Here is a 14,446-nt window from a genome sequence, read left to right on the forward strand (position 1 = left end):
AGTTGTATTCTAACAGCCTCAAGCCACCCCCCACCACCAAGGGAAGGATGACTGCTGCTGTCAAATACAGGCAGCCGAGTGCTTGGACCTCTTTACGGAAAGATGATTTTCAGTAGGTGGGAGAGAAAGCACACAAGACCACTAACCAGCACATCCAGGTAGCCTATCTGTGGAGCGTCACCAGTCACACACGCCAAGTGGATACAAAGATGCCATTGTTTTATTTTGATTGTTTCCAAAAATCAAAACATTTTCAAACACAACTAAGGTACAAAATACAGCATAAAATGAGAATTTATACTCATTTCTTTTTCCACATAGAAAGCAAAAATATATTCAGAATGAATTCCAGAACACTTTGCAGAGCCAATTGATAGCTGACATCCTGCTTGTGAGAGCTTCTCAGCCACGGGGAGAGGTCACTGTATTTTTGGGAGATGCATGAATACAGCAGTGTATGTATGAAAGCAGAATCTTCTGCATCAGGACTCACAGTTAGTAAGTCTGCATATTGCGCTGTCTAGAAATATCTTATAATGCCCTCCACCTAACTGTGCCCCTTCAGTACCAAAACACTTCTGCTGCAAGGGACAGTATCAGTTCCTTTTCTGGGGTCTTTTGTTGGAAAGGGGACATGATTTTCACAGAGGAAACTGGTCGATATATCGGACTAGTCCATCATCCAGCTCCTTAGTTAGGACACAAAGAAGTTGAGAAAGCCAACTTAAGGGCTACTTACAGGAGTTGTTTCTATCATTCCGTTTATAAATACTATGAACACCACCAGCAGTTATCTGAGAATAGCTGCCTTGATGTATTCTAAAACCGTTCTAGGACCTGCAGTGAAATTGAGCAAAAGGATCCTGCGCTGCACATCTGTAACTGAAAGAACCAGTTTGTTTTGCTGTGAAGAGACAGGCACGTTGAACACTTGAGGTGAAAACTTCTCTTGCAAAAACCATTTAAAAAGAAAGCCTTCTATGTGACCTGAATGTAAATGCTGGCTTCCCCTCCCATCTACCCCCACATACCAATTCATTGCCTTCAGCAACAGCACATCTTGCTATTACACAGGCTCTTTTCCCCTTAAGATGATGAAATCACTGGTTTAACATTCAACAGTGCTCTTCTATTTGTCACCAGTTCTTTCAGCCTAGTTTTCTCTCCTAAAATGCAACCGTTAAGCTGAACTGTCCAGGTTAGTGTCCTTACCAGGAAACCCTGGTAAATAGCTCCTGCTGGAGGCGTTCAGCTGAATTACTCCTTGAACAAACAGTTGAGCAGCTTTCTCAAGGGAGACAACAGTGCAAGGAATCAGTGTAACCTTAGCAAGTTGGCAGGGCTCATGCTTTCTAGAATTCTTTCATAATCTAGTGAAACAGATTCACCTAGTTGACTAGCAGAGGACAAAACACCTCCTCTGAGCAGCACTAAGCATGTTCATGGCACAGAGGCTGTGGCACTGAGAGGTGAAAACAGGGCCTTCCTCTCTCCTCACCATTATGCTGAGGAGTTCCTCTCTGAACATGCAAGTTACATCCCTGGCTGCTTATTCACTGCACAGGCTTCGCACTTGCATTCTTCAGCTATAACTGTTTGCATACAGAGTTGAGAACTGGGGCTATGGCAGCACACAGCTGACTTCATGTTTCCTCCCTGTACACCTCAGGTGTGGCCTGAGATGGCAGAGAGAAGGGGCTGTACTGGACAGTTCAGCACCCCAGCTCTTCCGCTGTTCAGTCAACTGGGACTTTCACAGCTGAGAGACTGACAGAAGTGAATCTAAGAAGCAAAGACTACAGCTTAGAAGATTGACTGCTCTCATCTTGCATGTACTGAGTGCAGGGAAAAGGGGAGTTTCTGTAATTCTGAAGACACTTTCACCAATAACCTGCAATTCAGATACGAATTTGGGGCATATATGGATGGAAGCTGGTTAATAGCAGAAAGGAGCTTTTATTATGGAACCTGCAGCACAACTTGACTCCCTTCTTGGGAATTCAGGAGGGGCAACTTTGGGGAAAGAATGCTAAATAGAGTTCTTTTGGCACAGAATTTTAAGAGAATGCAACATTCTGTCTCTTCAGGAGTATCTCCCCACCTTCCTTCTTGAAATCTGATTAGCCATACAGGATTCCTGATTAGCACTACAGGATTCTCCCTTGTTCCCCTCAGGAGCAGAACTGGGACATGTTAGAAAACCCTCTCCCTTTTCTTACCTAGAGGGGGGTACAACTACTTTCAGGGTTTTCTTTTTGCCTTCTATTTGGGGGCAGGAAAGACCTCCCCTCTTGTTAAACAAAATGGAACTACAGGCCTCTGAGCAGCAAAACAACAGTGATTTTTTTTTTTTGATGCTGCTTTCCACCTTGATAAGCAATGCTATAACCAGCAATGGAACTCCTTATGCACAAGACAGTTTTGATGAGGGTGAGAAAGGGGATCCACTTTTTTAGTTATAGCTAGAACCCAACAGCACACTGAATGATACAGCTGCATCTGCTCACAGTACTTCAAATTTTAAAACATTGCTGACATTAAAGACAGCAACTGTTCTACTGCAACTCACTGAAGCATCAGCAAAATGCAGGTTCCTTGGGTTAGTTCCAAATCTAGGAAGTTAGAGTAAGCCTAGGCAACATTCCTTGAAGAAACAGGATTTTATCTATTATCTTACTGGTGCCACGGTAAATCAAATTCAAAACATCTGTGCCTTTAATAGGAAGGGGGCATGTATGTGTAAAATGCTGGCAGTTTTTGTTGAATCCATAGAGAATCAGTTCTGGACTTAATATATTATGTCCCAAGAAGTGTCGCTATTCCTGTTACCACTCTTTTTTCTTCTCATCCATGGAGACTCCACCAGGGCCCAGTGCAACCACGAGGAGGAGCCCTCCAATTACAGACATGGTCTGGAAGAAATCGTATTTGAGGAAGTCGTGCATGGGCTTGTAGGCTGGGACGGTCCAGAAGGCATTGAAGTAGATGTTGATGCCAAACAGCCAGATGACTAGAGTCAAGGCAGCCAGCTTAGTCTTGAAGCCAATCGCCACCAAGATAATCAGGGCTGTGCCCACAATGTTCTGCAGAATCTGCAAGGATAGAAACCCACAAGCTTACATACAGGTCTTAAAATAGATACACAAACAGCAGAACAGAGCATGGATAAGTTCAGCAGAAAAAGTTGTCATGGCACGGATGATTTAATAACTTTGCTAAATATTAATTCTACTAAAAATAGACTTAAATGATAAGCATTGAGTAGGTCCTGCAGCCAATCTGGAGTTGGTACTATATTCTAGTTCTTTAACTCATACTTTTATACTCAAATACTTACAGAAAAGAAGTTCATATCAAAATGTAGCAGTGTCATGAACATGAGGACCAGCAGCACACGGCCCCCCAGCTGCATGTACTGCTTGGGAGAGCTTTCCCGCATGGTAGGGACACCAGCAAACATGCTCTTCCCCTCTGAGCGCGACTCAGCCAAAAGCAGCAGCAAGCCTCCCCCAAGGGCAAGGTTCCTACAGAAAGAGAGAAATAGAGAAAAAAAAAGGCAGTTTATTACAGTTTGCACTGATCTATAGATTTAAAGTCTTATCTGACAATTTCAACTCGGTAAGAATCTGCATGCTAGTGAAGAGTGACCTACTCTGCACCTTGCAATGCGTGTCCACATTAGACTTCACAGCTGAAACAGCAGCATTGTACACAACAACAATTTACACAAGCCTGTGTAGACACGTACAGCCTGCCAGAGAAGTCCAGCACCCACAGCTCAGGCACAGTTGCTTAGCATCTGTTACAGCATGAATTTAGTTGTGTTGAAGTTATTCTGTACCTCAGGTTTAGCCACACAGGCCAGAGTAGTTCAGAGGTTGCTTTGAGAAAACAGAACAGCAGTACTGCTAGAAGTAGTTACACATTTACAGGGTTGTAGTAAGGCCAGAGTATAGTTCCTGTGCTGCCCCCTGCCCTCCCCTCAGAGGAGTGGGGTGAAAAGGCGACAGACAGCCATCACTCAGGATTTGACAAGAAAGCTCACGTTTAAGAACCCTGTCTTCTACTTAGAGAATGTGTTAGAGATTTAAAATCCTAGAAACTACTCCAATATCTACATGCTTTAGTTTTCTTGGGAAATGGCTTCAGTCATGCATAAGCACAGTTGCAGTTTTAGCCATTTAGGAAATAATAGCAGCTTACTGATCCAGTCTAGACAGTTGTTTGTGAGCTCTCAGCAAGGAGGTTAGTAGCAGAAGCACTTAAGATCCTAGTGGGTTAGGATTAGTCTTTCCTTTCTACAGCACTGAGCCTGCTGTCTATGGTTTAACACAGACTGTATGGATTATTTTTTAAGTGCTGTCATTTCTTCTTTAATGTAAATGCATCATTTATAAAGTCTTTCTAGTAAATACTATGTACAAAGATCATTTCCTCTGTCAGAGTGGCAGCGACAGACAACAGTTTTCATTCTGTTTTGGTAAAAACTGTATGAAGTAGACATACCTCATCAAGAACTTCAGGTCCCATAGAATGCTGTATGCAATAGTCTAGGCAAAGAAGAAGACAGATTAAAACACCATATAAATTACACTGAAGTTCTGAATTTATGTTATCATCTCAAGCCTGTACTATCCATAGCAGAAGTCAATTAGAAGTATATTATACTGAAGGAAACAAGGTAAGTTACATCAATGTGGTCCAATGAGTCAGTGTAAAACAGGGAATAGAAGCCAGAATTTGACTTGTGCTTTAGCCCCAACAAAAATTCATTGGTTTTGAACAGGAAGGATGCTACTAGCTAGGATCCTTCGTGATGGGGACAGTCCTTTATAAAAACCATGTGCTGAAGGCCAAAGCAACTGCAAGTTCCACATTTGGCATGTTAGTGACATACAGGTAAATCGCAAGTTACTGCTGCAAAATTGGTGAAGGTCAAGTATTGAATCAACACCTCCAGCTGACTAATTGCAATTACAGCCAAGGATCTATTGGGCACATCAAAAGAACAGAAGCAGCAAAATAATTCAATGCCATTGAGGACTGGCACTAGGCCAGGGTGGAGAAAAATTCCAGGGTTGTGAGTGGTATTTAAATATGTTGGCAGTACTGGGGCTAAGAGAGGAGATTTGAAAGATATGGTTTAGAAGGGCTGAAGACTTAAGCCTCCTACCTGTAATGCTATAATTCCAAACAGTCCAAAGCAGGCATATTGCACAAAGTTCCTACTCAGCACCAGGATACAGCCGCCTGAGTTGGGGAAATTGAACACAGTTACACTTCTGGCTTGCACAGGAAAAGATGCTGCAGGAATGCTAACTTGTTTTGAACTGAGCAGACTCTAATTTCTTTCAACTGTGCCATGGAGAACATCAGGCAGGAAATTTTAATGGCACATTGGCACAAATCACTTTGAGAACAAGAAGTTTTAGTGCATTTTACAATATTTTATAATTCCAGAAGTAGCTTTTATTTTACAGAGGGTAAGCACATGCTGAATGCAGTCCCCAATGCACAGCGCTGTACAGCAGCTATCAGTGTTAAAGCATTAGAAGAAGTTAAAAAGAAACTTGACTCATCATGGATTTTCTTTTTTTTTTTTTTTAAAATGAGATAACAGTTAGGGCAAACATGCTGCACTCCTTTTCCTTGAAAGCTTTTGTTTTATATCCTTCCTTAAGTCTTCTGTCACAAAGCACTGACAGCCTTTGCCACTTCAACAGGAGGACTGGCAACTACATTAAATTAAGCTGACTCTCTACACAAAAATATGAGGGTAAAAACCCCAGACACAAGGCAAGAAATTGGCAGAGCAATCAAGAACAGCAGATCAGGGACATAAACAAAATAATTTTACTTCTCTCCATTTCTGATACTCTAAGTCCACCTAGCATACAGAGAAGCTCTGCTTCTGGGATTATTTTGATTCCTGGGCTTTGAAAGTCTGACACAGGCACCTCTCAGGCTTAAGTGTACCAGCTGCAGGATAAGACTTTGCCATTGAGATTAATACCCATAAAAACAGCAGGCTGAAAAAGTCTTAACACTGCTCTGTTTAAGAAAATATGAGTATTTCATTTAGAGAATTCAGGGGGTATGGTATGTGTTTATAGATGCATGTACAGAATTGAAAACAGATTGTCCTAATGGATTCTTGGCATCTGACTCAGAGGTAGTGTATCACAAGGAATTCTCTACAACTACTTCCAGAAAGGCTGAAGCAGGTGAATTAAGAGTTCTTTTCATTCAGCCCATGTAGTACTATCAGTTTTAAGCTGTCAACAGCTGTTGAGAAATCAGTGAGGCATCCCATGCTTACAGGATTCACAGTGCTTACATGAGCCAGGGTGGTGGATACACTGGAGCGCTGTGGCATCCACCTTAACAGCCTTAGAGCCACTTACTCAGCTGTCCGAAGAGATTTATGAACACAAAGATGGAGGCCAGGAAATAGCCACAGTTCCATGTGCCATCAATGTAATCCCTCTGTTCACTCCACTGGAACCACATGCGGATGCCATCCTCCAGGAAGGTGCTGATCAGGCACAGGCGGGCCACGTGAGGGAGGTACTGCTTCGTCACCCTCAGGAACTGCGTGGGCAGACAGCATCGTTAGCAGGGAAGGAAGGCAAGGTGATACTCAAAGACATAACAGATCCGTGCACTCTACAGACTCTGAGGTCAGCAGTTCTCATGCACACAGGGTCATCAACATCTAGAGAAAAGCACATACTTGGGACTTGGATTTAATTAAATTCTTCTCCCCTCCAGTTTGAGAACACTTGGGAGCAGTGGGGGAACCTTTTGTGATGCTCCACCCAAAGAGCATTTTGGACAAGGACTTGGAGAAAAGCAGAATCCAGCAGCACCTTTCTATGTAATAAGAACTGTGTTTTGATGGAGCTCTTACTAGATGAAGGCTGACCTTGGTTTTAGTTTGTCTATCTCAGGGTTTCATGTTACAGCTCAACTATCAGATAGCCAGGAGCTGAAAGGGCAATCCTACTTCCACCCACATGCTCAGGCACTCAGCACCCTGTAACAACCTGATTCAGGGAGTCAGGCTGACAGAAGACTAATTCTGTACAAATTAAAAAACAGTAATAAGCTTTCTGCCAAGCTACTTCCCTCTAACAGCTCAGAAAAGCAACAGTGCAAAGCATGTGTACTTGTGTAGCAGCAGCAGCTGTTAGATCAGCGTAGCCATTGCATGAAATTGCACCCTCTATCCTTTATGCAAGTATACATAGTTTCTACTTCCATTAAAAATAGCATTCACCTGCAGAAATAAAATAGGCACTTGTATGTACAATTCAGTGTAGTAAAAAGGAAATTATATCATCATGCAACAGATGCCAAGCCTTAGTTCTTGGGAATGCAAGATGTATCTGGTCCCACATACCTCTTCATCCTGCAAACTCACTGGTTAGTTTGCTCTACAATTACAATAATTATAAAGGAACAAATACAGAATTGCCAAACATGCTCTATAGGACTGTGAGGTACACAGAAAAAGTTACTGCCTCTGGATTATGACAAGTGCTTAACTGTCACCCAGTTTCCTAAACAGCACTGGTTATTACCTAACAGAGAGACTTCTGCTAGGATTTGCAGCGTCACTCCAAATGCAAGCTAGCACCTGGCTGGCCCATTTCATGCCCAGGTTCAGCTTAGCCAGATCACCAGAAGGACATATTTGGAGTCAGTGTATGCTACTGTTTGAGTAAGTGCAATCTAGTAAGAAACAAATGTAAACTTAATCTAAAACTAATTACAAGATTATCCAGCAGGTTTCTACCTTCAGATGACAGGAGCAGTTTGGGCAGGTTGACGCTTGTGAAAGTAAATGCCCATGGCACAAGCCTTCATGCAGAACTGCCAGACTCCGCAGAGATCCCTGCATTAGAACTAGGAGGAGGAGCCATTTAACAAAACCCCATTATCCCACACAGAGTTCAATGTGTTGTAAGGCACATTGATTCATACAGTTTATGCAATATTAGAATACTTCAAGCATGAAAAGGGGTGGGGGAACCCACATGAGTATAGGTGTCTTCCAGACAGCATTGAACTATGTTATAAAATTGGACAGAAGAGACACACAAACCTTTTCTTTCATAATTCAGTATTTACATTGACTTCAGTTAGACAATACAGCTGACTGGTTTCTTTCTCGGCAGAATCTTTTTTTTTTTTTTTTAAAAGTTCTGGCAGCATTGCATGCTTTCTGTATATATGGGAGCATGGAGAAAGAGACTAAAGCCATTCCTTAAAGTTTCTTGTTGCCATGGTAATTAGTAAATACTAAAGGCTGTTCCAAATCCTATGCAAGTGACAAACCTTGCTTACTGTGTAACTGAAGATTATCACAAGAATAAATATCCAGCAAACATGCTTAATAGTTAATTAAACAGTTAATGTTGGAACAAACTACACTAGTTGTACTGCATGCATCCAGAGTCTAAGGGTCAAGCTTCAAGTTAATCAAGTGCATTTTAAGTGCAGCTGTACTCTGACTCAGGGCTGCCACTTCAGGCTTTTTTTAAGCCATGTCACCAGTTGGATGAATGAGTCAGAAGAAAATTTGTGATCTTTGTCACTGAATGAGACACACATCTTGGTTTACAGCTTTCCTCTCTCCTGGATTTCACTATGCATTTGAGAAAACTTGCTGAGGAACACTAAGGATAGAGTTGTTTTGGAAATAGCACAAAACCAAAAGTGGTTTGCAAAGTAAGTCTGCCTTGTCAAGACGCAGAACAGGCAACTTTAGTCTAGGAGGAAATGAAAGAGGACAAGTGCTGGGCATCTGTAAGAAAAGGAAAAAAACCACTGCTGTGGAAACGCTGAAAAAAGAAGCAAACATTAGAGAGGATATCTGCCTCCAGGCCTCATCTTTGCTGTTTTGAAGTGGGTCGTGTGAGCTGATCTCATCTTCCCCTTCCCTGAAACAAAACAACTGCCACCAGTCCAGGTGAACAAGGCAAGAAGGCATTTAACATTTACCTGTTCTTGTGGCATACAGAGGGAATTTAATGCTATCTGTTAAACATGAGTGCGCACATCCAATCAGCTTAAGACAAGTCAGAAAGACCAAAGCCTAAGGCGCTGCAGTGCTAAGCAACCTTATCATGACACACATCATCTTTGGACATCCATAACTCATGTAGCTGCATTTACTTAGCTATGCACAAGTTGAAACCCCCGTACATAGCAAGCTTAAAGTAAAAAAAGCTTCAGAAACAGACTATATGAACAAAAATCCAAGCCAAAAGAACAGCTAGCCATGGAGCTCCAAAGAGAAAGGAAGAAAACAGTTGTATAATAACCACAAGAAAAGAACATAACAGACATCAAGTGATTTTATGATTAGAGGATTCGAGTACACATTGCCTAAGTAATTTAACTAAGGACAGAGTAACTTAGAAGAAACAGATCTCTAGAAGTGGGACTGAACTAATAGTACCAGACACCCTGGTTTTGTCCCCACACATCCCTAGCAACATGTGGCCCAAACGCTGGGCCCCAAGACCACTTCCTACTTCCTTCATGATTCACACAGATGAAAGCTGCACATATGGGAAACTTGGTAGCTGCAGTCAATAAACATATCCAGCTAAGACACGGGACTTGAAACGCACACTCCACTAAGCACAATACATGTAAGCCAAAACAAAACTGTTGAGATTGATGGAGGCGGCAGTGTTAAACTCATGACATCAAGTAACTGGATGGCTTATTCTGCAATGGGCTTTGCATCCACTGTTCTTAGCACATACTCCCTCCTTGCAAGAGGCAAAGCATCTTGAGGAAAGACAACAAAATGTTAAAGTAAAACTATTTTAAAAAAGAACAGCTGGTTCTGTGCTGGCAGCCAAGTCGCTAACAGACACCAGAGGGGTTTTGTGTTGCCACTTCCCCCTCTAACAGGATTAGAAAGGCAAAGATAGATTTAAATGCTCCTCTTAGTTTAACAAGCAAAGATGCACAAGAGGATCCAGGGATCCGCAAGTCAAATCTCTGCTCAAAACCCACTTTTTCAAAAGGGGGCTTGAAATATTCCAGCCCATAAAGAGGCCTGACCAAAGAGAGGTAGTAAAGTGATTCTGTTTTGACTCTCACCTTGCTTTCCAAACTATATCCCACCTCCAACAGTCTCAAATTTGTTACAAATCCAGTCCACTTTGTTAAAAGTGTACATGCCATAGCATAATTACAGGTATTTTAAGACCAATACACAGCCAGGAGTTGGGAATTTTTGCTGTCGCCTAAGTATATTCTGCCCAAACACACAAGCCTTTTCCGTGTGCGTTCATGTGTGTCTTCTTGGATCAGGGAAGTTGCAATCATGGTGATGAACGGCAGTCTGCTAATCTACACAGAAAGCCCTTCAGTGGGCTGCACAGCATTATTAGCCTAGAGCTTGAGAGAAGCATATTCCAAATATCTAGCTTGTATTCATTTAAGGGATTGCTTTGTTCTGGGAGGACAGACACCTCTAGCAGCCTGGGACACCAGTGATCTTTTCTGGAACAGGATGCTCAATCCTCTGGCAGACAGAAAAAAAAAAAAATCACCTCCTTTCACCAACCTGTGTATCTCCACTTAAGGAGATCCCACCTAATAATCACTAGGACAGTAACACCCATCACATTGGGCTAATCAATGTCTACAAGTTATTTGTGAAAACTGGGAACAGAGGCTCTCCTGCTTATTTAAAAAGGCAAGAAGAGAGCTCTGACCCACTAGAACATTGCCAGCAGTCTTAATCAGGTTTTTAATTGCAGGAAAATTTCTCATGACAATGCATTTCACTCCTAAAGTGTGCTTTATAGCAATTCCCTTTTCCAAAAGGCTATTTATTAATCAAATCTTTAAAATGGGATTTATTACTCATGTATCGCATTTTGCTATCTCTCTTCATGGGAAGATTCTTTCCCAGCCTAACTAGAGTAGGCTATTTGGCTTATAACGATGAAGGATCACTGGACTGACATGACTACTTCACTGAGAGAGTTTCCAAATTCAGCTTTTTAATATAAAACACAAAAAAGTTCAGACTAGCAATGAAATGTTTTCTTCTCCCTTCTGTTTTTGGCAAAATAGGATACAGAGATGTTATAATTAGCTGAACAACATGCATCAGCATTTATGTTGGAAGATTAAATAAAACTCCCAGAGTCTGGTTCTCCCTTAGAGTCCTTTCACTGCAGTACAATGACTCAATAGTCTCCTTGCATTTTTTGTCCATAATTTTTTTCAGAACAGCAGAAATACCAGGCACCCACATTCCTAAAGATTATTACAGACACCAGAAAAGTTGCTTGAGATCTGCTCCCTCTTATAGGGATTACAGAGGAGAGAAAACCAGTTCTATAACCCTAAACAATCAGTACAGGCCCCAGATACAGCTATTTTCAGTATGATAATGTCAGCAGTACATGGTGACTGCAATGAAGGCTTCGCATGTAATGTTTTAACAAGAATCACTAAAAAAGGGCTTAACTCCTGACTATGTAAGTTATTTAATTAATAACATTGGGCTGGTGTTATGGGGCTTAAAAACAAACCAACCCATAAAGCCTGTAACTGGGCATCATTCTGAACCAAGATCCTGATTTCCTTGCACTGTGTATCACCTAGATTTTAAGAACCCTTAACAGCTTTTCCCACCCTCCCCGATATCTAATAAGTTGCCTTCTCTGAAATCAACAGGACCACCCCCCAACACCCACTGAGTAGCTGTCTCCTCCACTGCAGTCCTTGGAAACTGCTAACAGCTCAGAGCAGAACAGCTCACCAGCTGTACTGTCCACCTGCAGACTACAAACTCATGCTACAGCCAAGCTAAACGAATGGCTAGTTCTCATCACAAGTGATCCCATCACCAGCATTGGTGCTCACTTGACCTAAACAATGAGATAACTGGAACCAACAGAAAACATACTTTTTTTTTCCTGCCAGTTCAGCTCTCCAGTCCAGCAACAGAAGAGTTCTAGCATGAGAGAGAAGGAGAACCTAGCCTTGGGAGAAGTAGGACAACCCCTTTCACTGATGGCTAGCTGTCAGGCAAGCTTAGCTGCCTTTTAAGAACACGTCTTCAGCACACTAGTTCACCTCTGGATTAAGAGTCACTTGTTACTACTGAGTAGCTTGGCATATAAGGCATAATTTGCTAATTCAAAGGGAAACCAAAGTATCAGAGAAAAGCTAAGCTTTAGTGTTTGAATTTAAGGAACAGATTATTCTTGCTTTTGTAAGAGACATTCAGGACTTGCTGATAAGCCATGGAAGTGGCTGTAACCTTTTCCCACAGGGCTTTTATGCTACAGAAATTAAGGCTTATTAGGTCTTGAACACTAGTACAGGGAGTGGAGAAAGCAAGGATATCATTAAGAATGCATTCAGCTCCAGAGCAGCCATTGTCCAGCTTCACTACCTCCGCCTCCATCAAGGGGAGTTTCAACATAATTTCAGACCAAATGTTCCAAGTATTTTTTTTAATCCAAGATGAACTAACAGTTTCCATAATACCAAGTGTTAACTTCGCAATATATGTCAAAGGTTATTGTTTAGTAAATCTCTCCACTCCTACACTGGTGTGATACTGAATTTTCGCAGCATGCACGGTACTGAAAGTATCCGATTGAGCTATGAGGTAGCTATTTAGAGGCAGAATTATCAAAGGAGTTAGTTACTTGGAAAGCCATAAAAATTGTTTTGCAATCCGATGGGTAAGTATATGCAAACACTCCAAATTCTGCAGCTAAAGGAAAGACTCATCTTTAAATAGACTGTGGCCAAGCACAAATAAAGTTGTGCCATTTAAAACTCATTTCAGGAGGAAGCAAATTGCATTTTAGCTGGACAAAAGAGCTTTCAGTAGTATGAAAAAAAAGGGGGGTTAAAGACATCTAGAAATAGTCACACAGGAATAAATAGAGAGGTGTTATTAAAAGGTCAGGACAAGTGTTGTAAATTTTGGCAAGTAATTTGAACACTATAGCAATGGTTTACTTTCTCCTCTAAAAGGAGTGAGGAGACAAGGTAAACACAGGACGACAAAGATGATCCAGACACCCCTTAAACCGAATACTCCACACACCATAAGAAGCTCTGTCTCTAAAACGAGTCTTCCATCTGGGGGTGGGGAGGAAGCGCAGAACAGGTTTTCCCAGTGAAACTCAGTTAAAGACAGAGGCAGCACAGCCCCCTCAGAGCTGTGACGTGTTATCGTGCACCACACAACTCACACTGCTGCAATAGTCAGAGTTGTAGAACCAGGCAGAATCAGATTTTCCAGAGAGTTTGCTAAAGATGATTAGATGCTGCCTCTTATTTTCAGTTAGATGAATCACCATGACAGTGAAGATCTTTCTAATACCATCACCAGCAGATCAACTACTTACACTCAAAGTATTCCTGTTCTCATACACAATAAGAGATCACAAACTTCTGTTTAACAGAGAAATCTGTAAGGGCCTCCACTGAAATAAATGTAAAAAGGATTACAAAACAACATCAGCTTGCTTGCTTTCCTTTTGCCCCCATTCTAAGCACAGCACTATGCTGCTGGCAAGCCTCTTCCAGTTTGGGTTTCCTCCAGATATCAGTCAGGGTTTAGATTTTTGCTTTCCTGTCACTATCACCCCGCCCCAGTTTCCCACACCCCTTTATGCCCTATTTGCCAGTCTAGACAGCTTGCAAGAAGACGAGAGCAGCTCGGCCTCCTGCTCTCCTTCCATTTATTCGCTCCCAGGGAGATGCCCAGATCCCAAGGAGAACTCGTCTGCTTCGCTGCACAGACGGCCCAAAAGCAGCCACAGAACTCGCATGAGGGCGGGGGGCAGCCGCTCCTGCAGGGACCCGGCCGCGGGGCCTGCGCCAGCCGCCCCCACCGCAGCGGGGAGCCGGGCCCTGGGAGGCGGCGTGGCCGAGGATGCCCACAGCCCCACCAGAGGGACAGGCCCCGAGGCGGCGACCCCACGCCAGACCGCCGCCATCCCAGCCTGCCCTAGCGCGGCCCAGCAGGGCCCCTCAGCGCGGCAGCCTAACCCCGCTCCTCAGCGCGGGGCCCGCCGAGGCGCCCCCTCACAGCCGGCCCCAGCACCCGGGGAAGCGGCCCAGCGCACAAAGGCCGCTGAGCCGGAGGAGGGAAGGGGGGCCACAGGGCACCCACCTGGTCCGCGAAGTCCTCAGCGGTGCTCATGATGTCGTTCTGGCCCATGGCGGCGGGAGGAGGGTGCTGCCGGCTGCTGCGCGCCTGGGGCCCGGCCTCACTCTCACAGACGGCCGCGGGAAGGGCGGGAGGGAGCGCCGGGCCGGGCCGCGCCGCCGCTCGGCTGCTGCTGCCACGTAGGCCAGCCCTTAAAGGCGCCGCGCGGGCGGCAGCGCCGGCGCACGCGGGGCGGGACGGCGGCCCCGGGAGGGAGGGGCGGCCCCGCCC

The 14,446-nt window shown here is 43.6% G+C and overlaps 1 protein-coding gene across 1 annotated transcript; it reads right to left on the bottom strand.

Annotated features, from left to right (window-relative positions):
- Nucleotides 1–198: 198 nt before the first annotated feature.
- Nucleotides 199–14,387, bottom strand: SURF4 (surfeit 4). Its single transcript, XM_075519381.1, has 6 exons — nucleotides 14,180–14,387; nucleotides 6,405–6,591; nucleotides 5,174–5,250; nucleotides 4,507–4,550; nucleotides 3,338–3,524; nucleotides 199–3,092 (listed from the first exon to the last, which is right to left on the bottom strand). The coding sequence occupies exons 1-6, from the start codon at nucleotides 14,225–14,227 to the stop codon at nucleotides 2,826–2,828; spliced, it is 810 nt and encodes a 269-aa protein (XP_075375496.1). The 5' UTR covers nucleotides 14,228–14,387; the 3' UTR covers nucleotides 199–2,825.
- Nucleotides 14,388–14,446: the final 59 nt, after the last annotated feature.

The sequence above is a fragment of the Mycteria americana genome, chromosome 17, assembly GCF_035582795.1.
Source record: "Mycteria americana isolate JAX WOST 10 ecotype Jacksonville Zoo and Gardens chromosome 17, USCA_MyAme_1.0, whole genome shotgun sequence".
Lineage (NCBI taxonomy): Eukaryota > Metazoa > Chordata > Aves > Ciconiiformes > Ciconiidae > Mycteria > Mycteria americana.

What these genes read in the sequence shown, in the direction of transcription:
- SURF4 (XM_075519381.1), bottom strand. Translation starts at nt 14,227, where the DNA reads ATGGGCCAGAACGACATCATGAGCACCGCTGAGGACTTCGCGGACCAG. An exon ending in AAATCTCTTCGGACAGCTGA is followed by an intron (nt 5,251 to 6,404) that starts GTAAGTGGCTCT and finishes TCCCCAACTCAG; the next exon opens with GCGGCTGTATCCTGGTGCTG. An exon ending in GACCTGAAGTTCTTGATGAG is followed by an intron (nt 3,525 to 4,506) that starts GTATGTCTACTT and finishes CTCTTTCTGTAG; the next exon opens with GAACCTTGCCCTTGGGGGAG.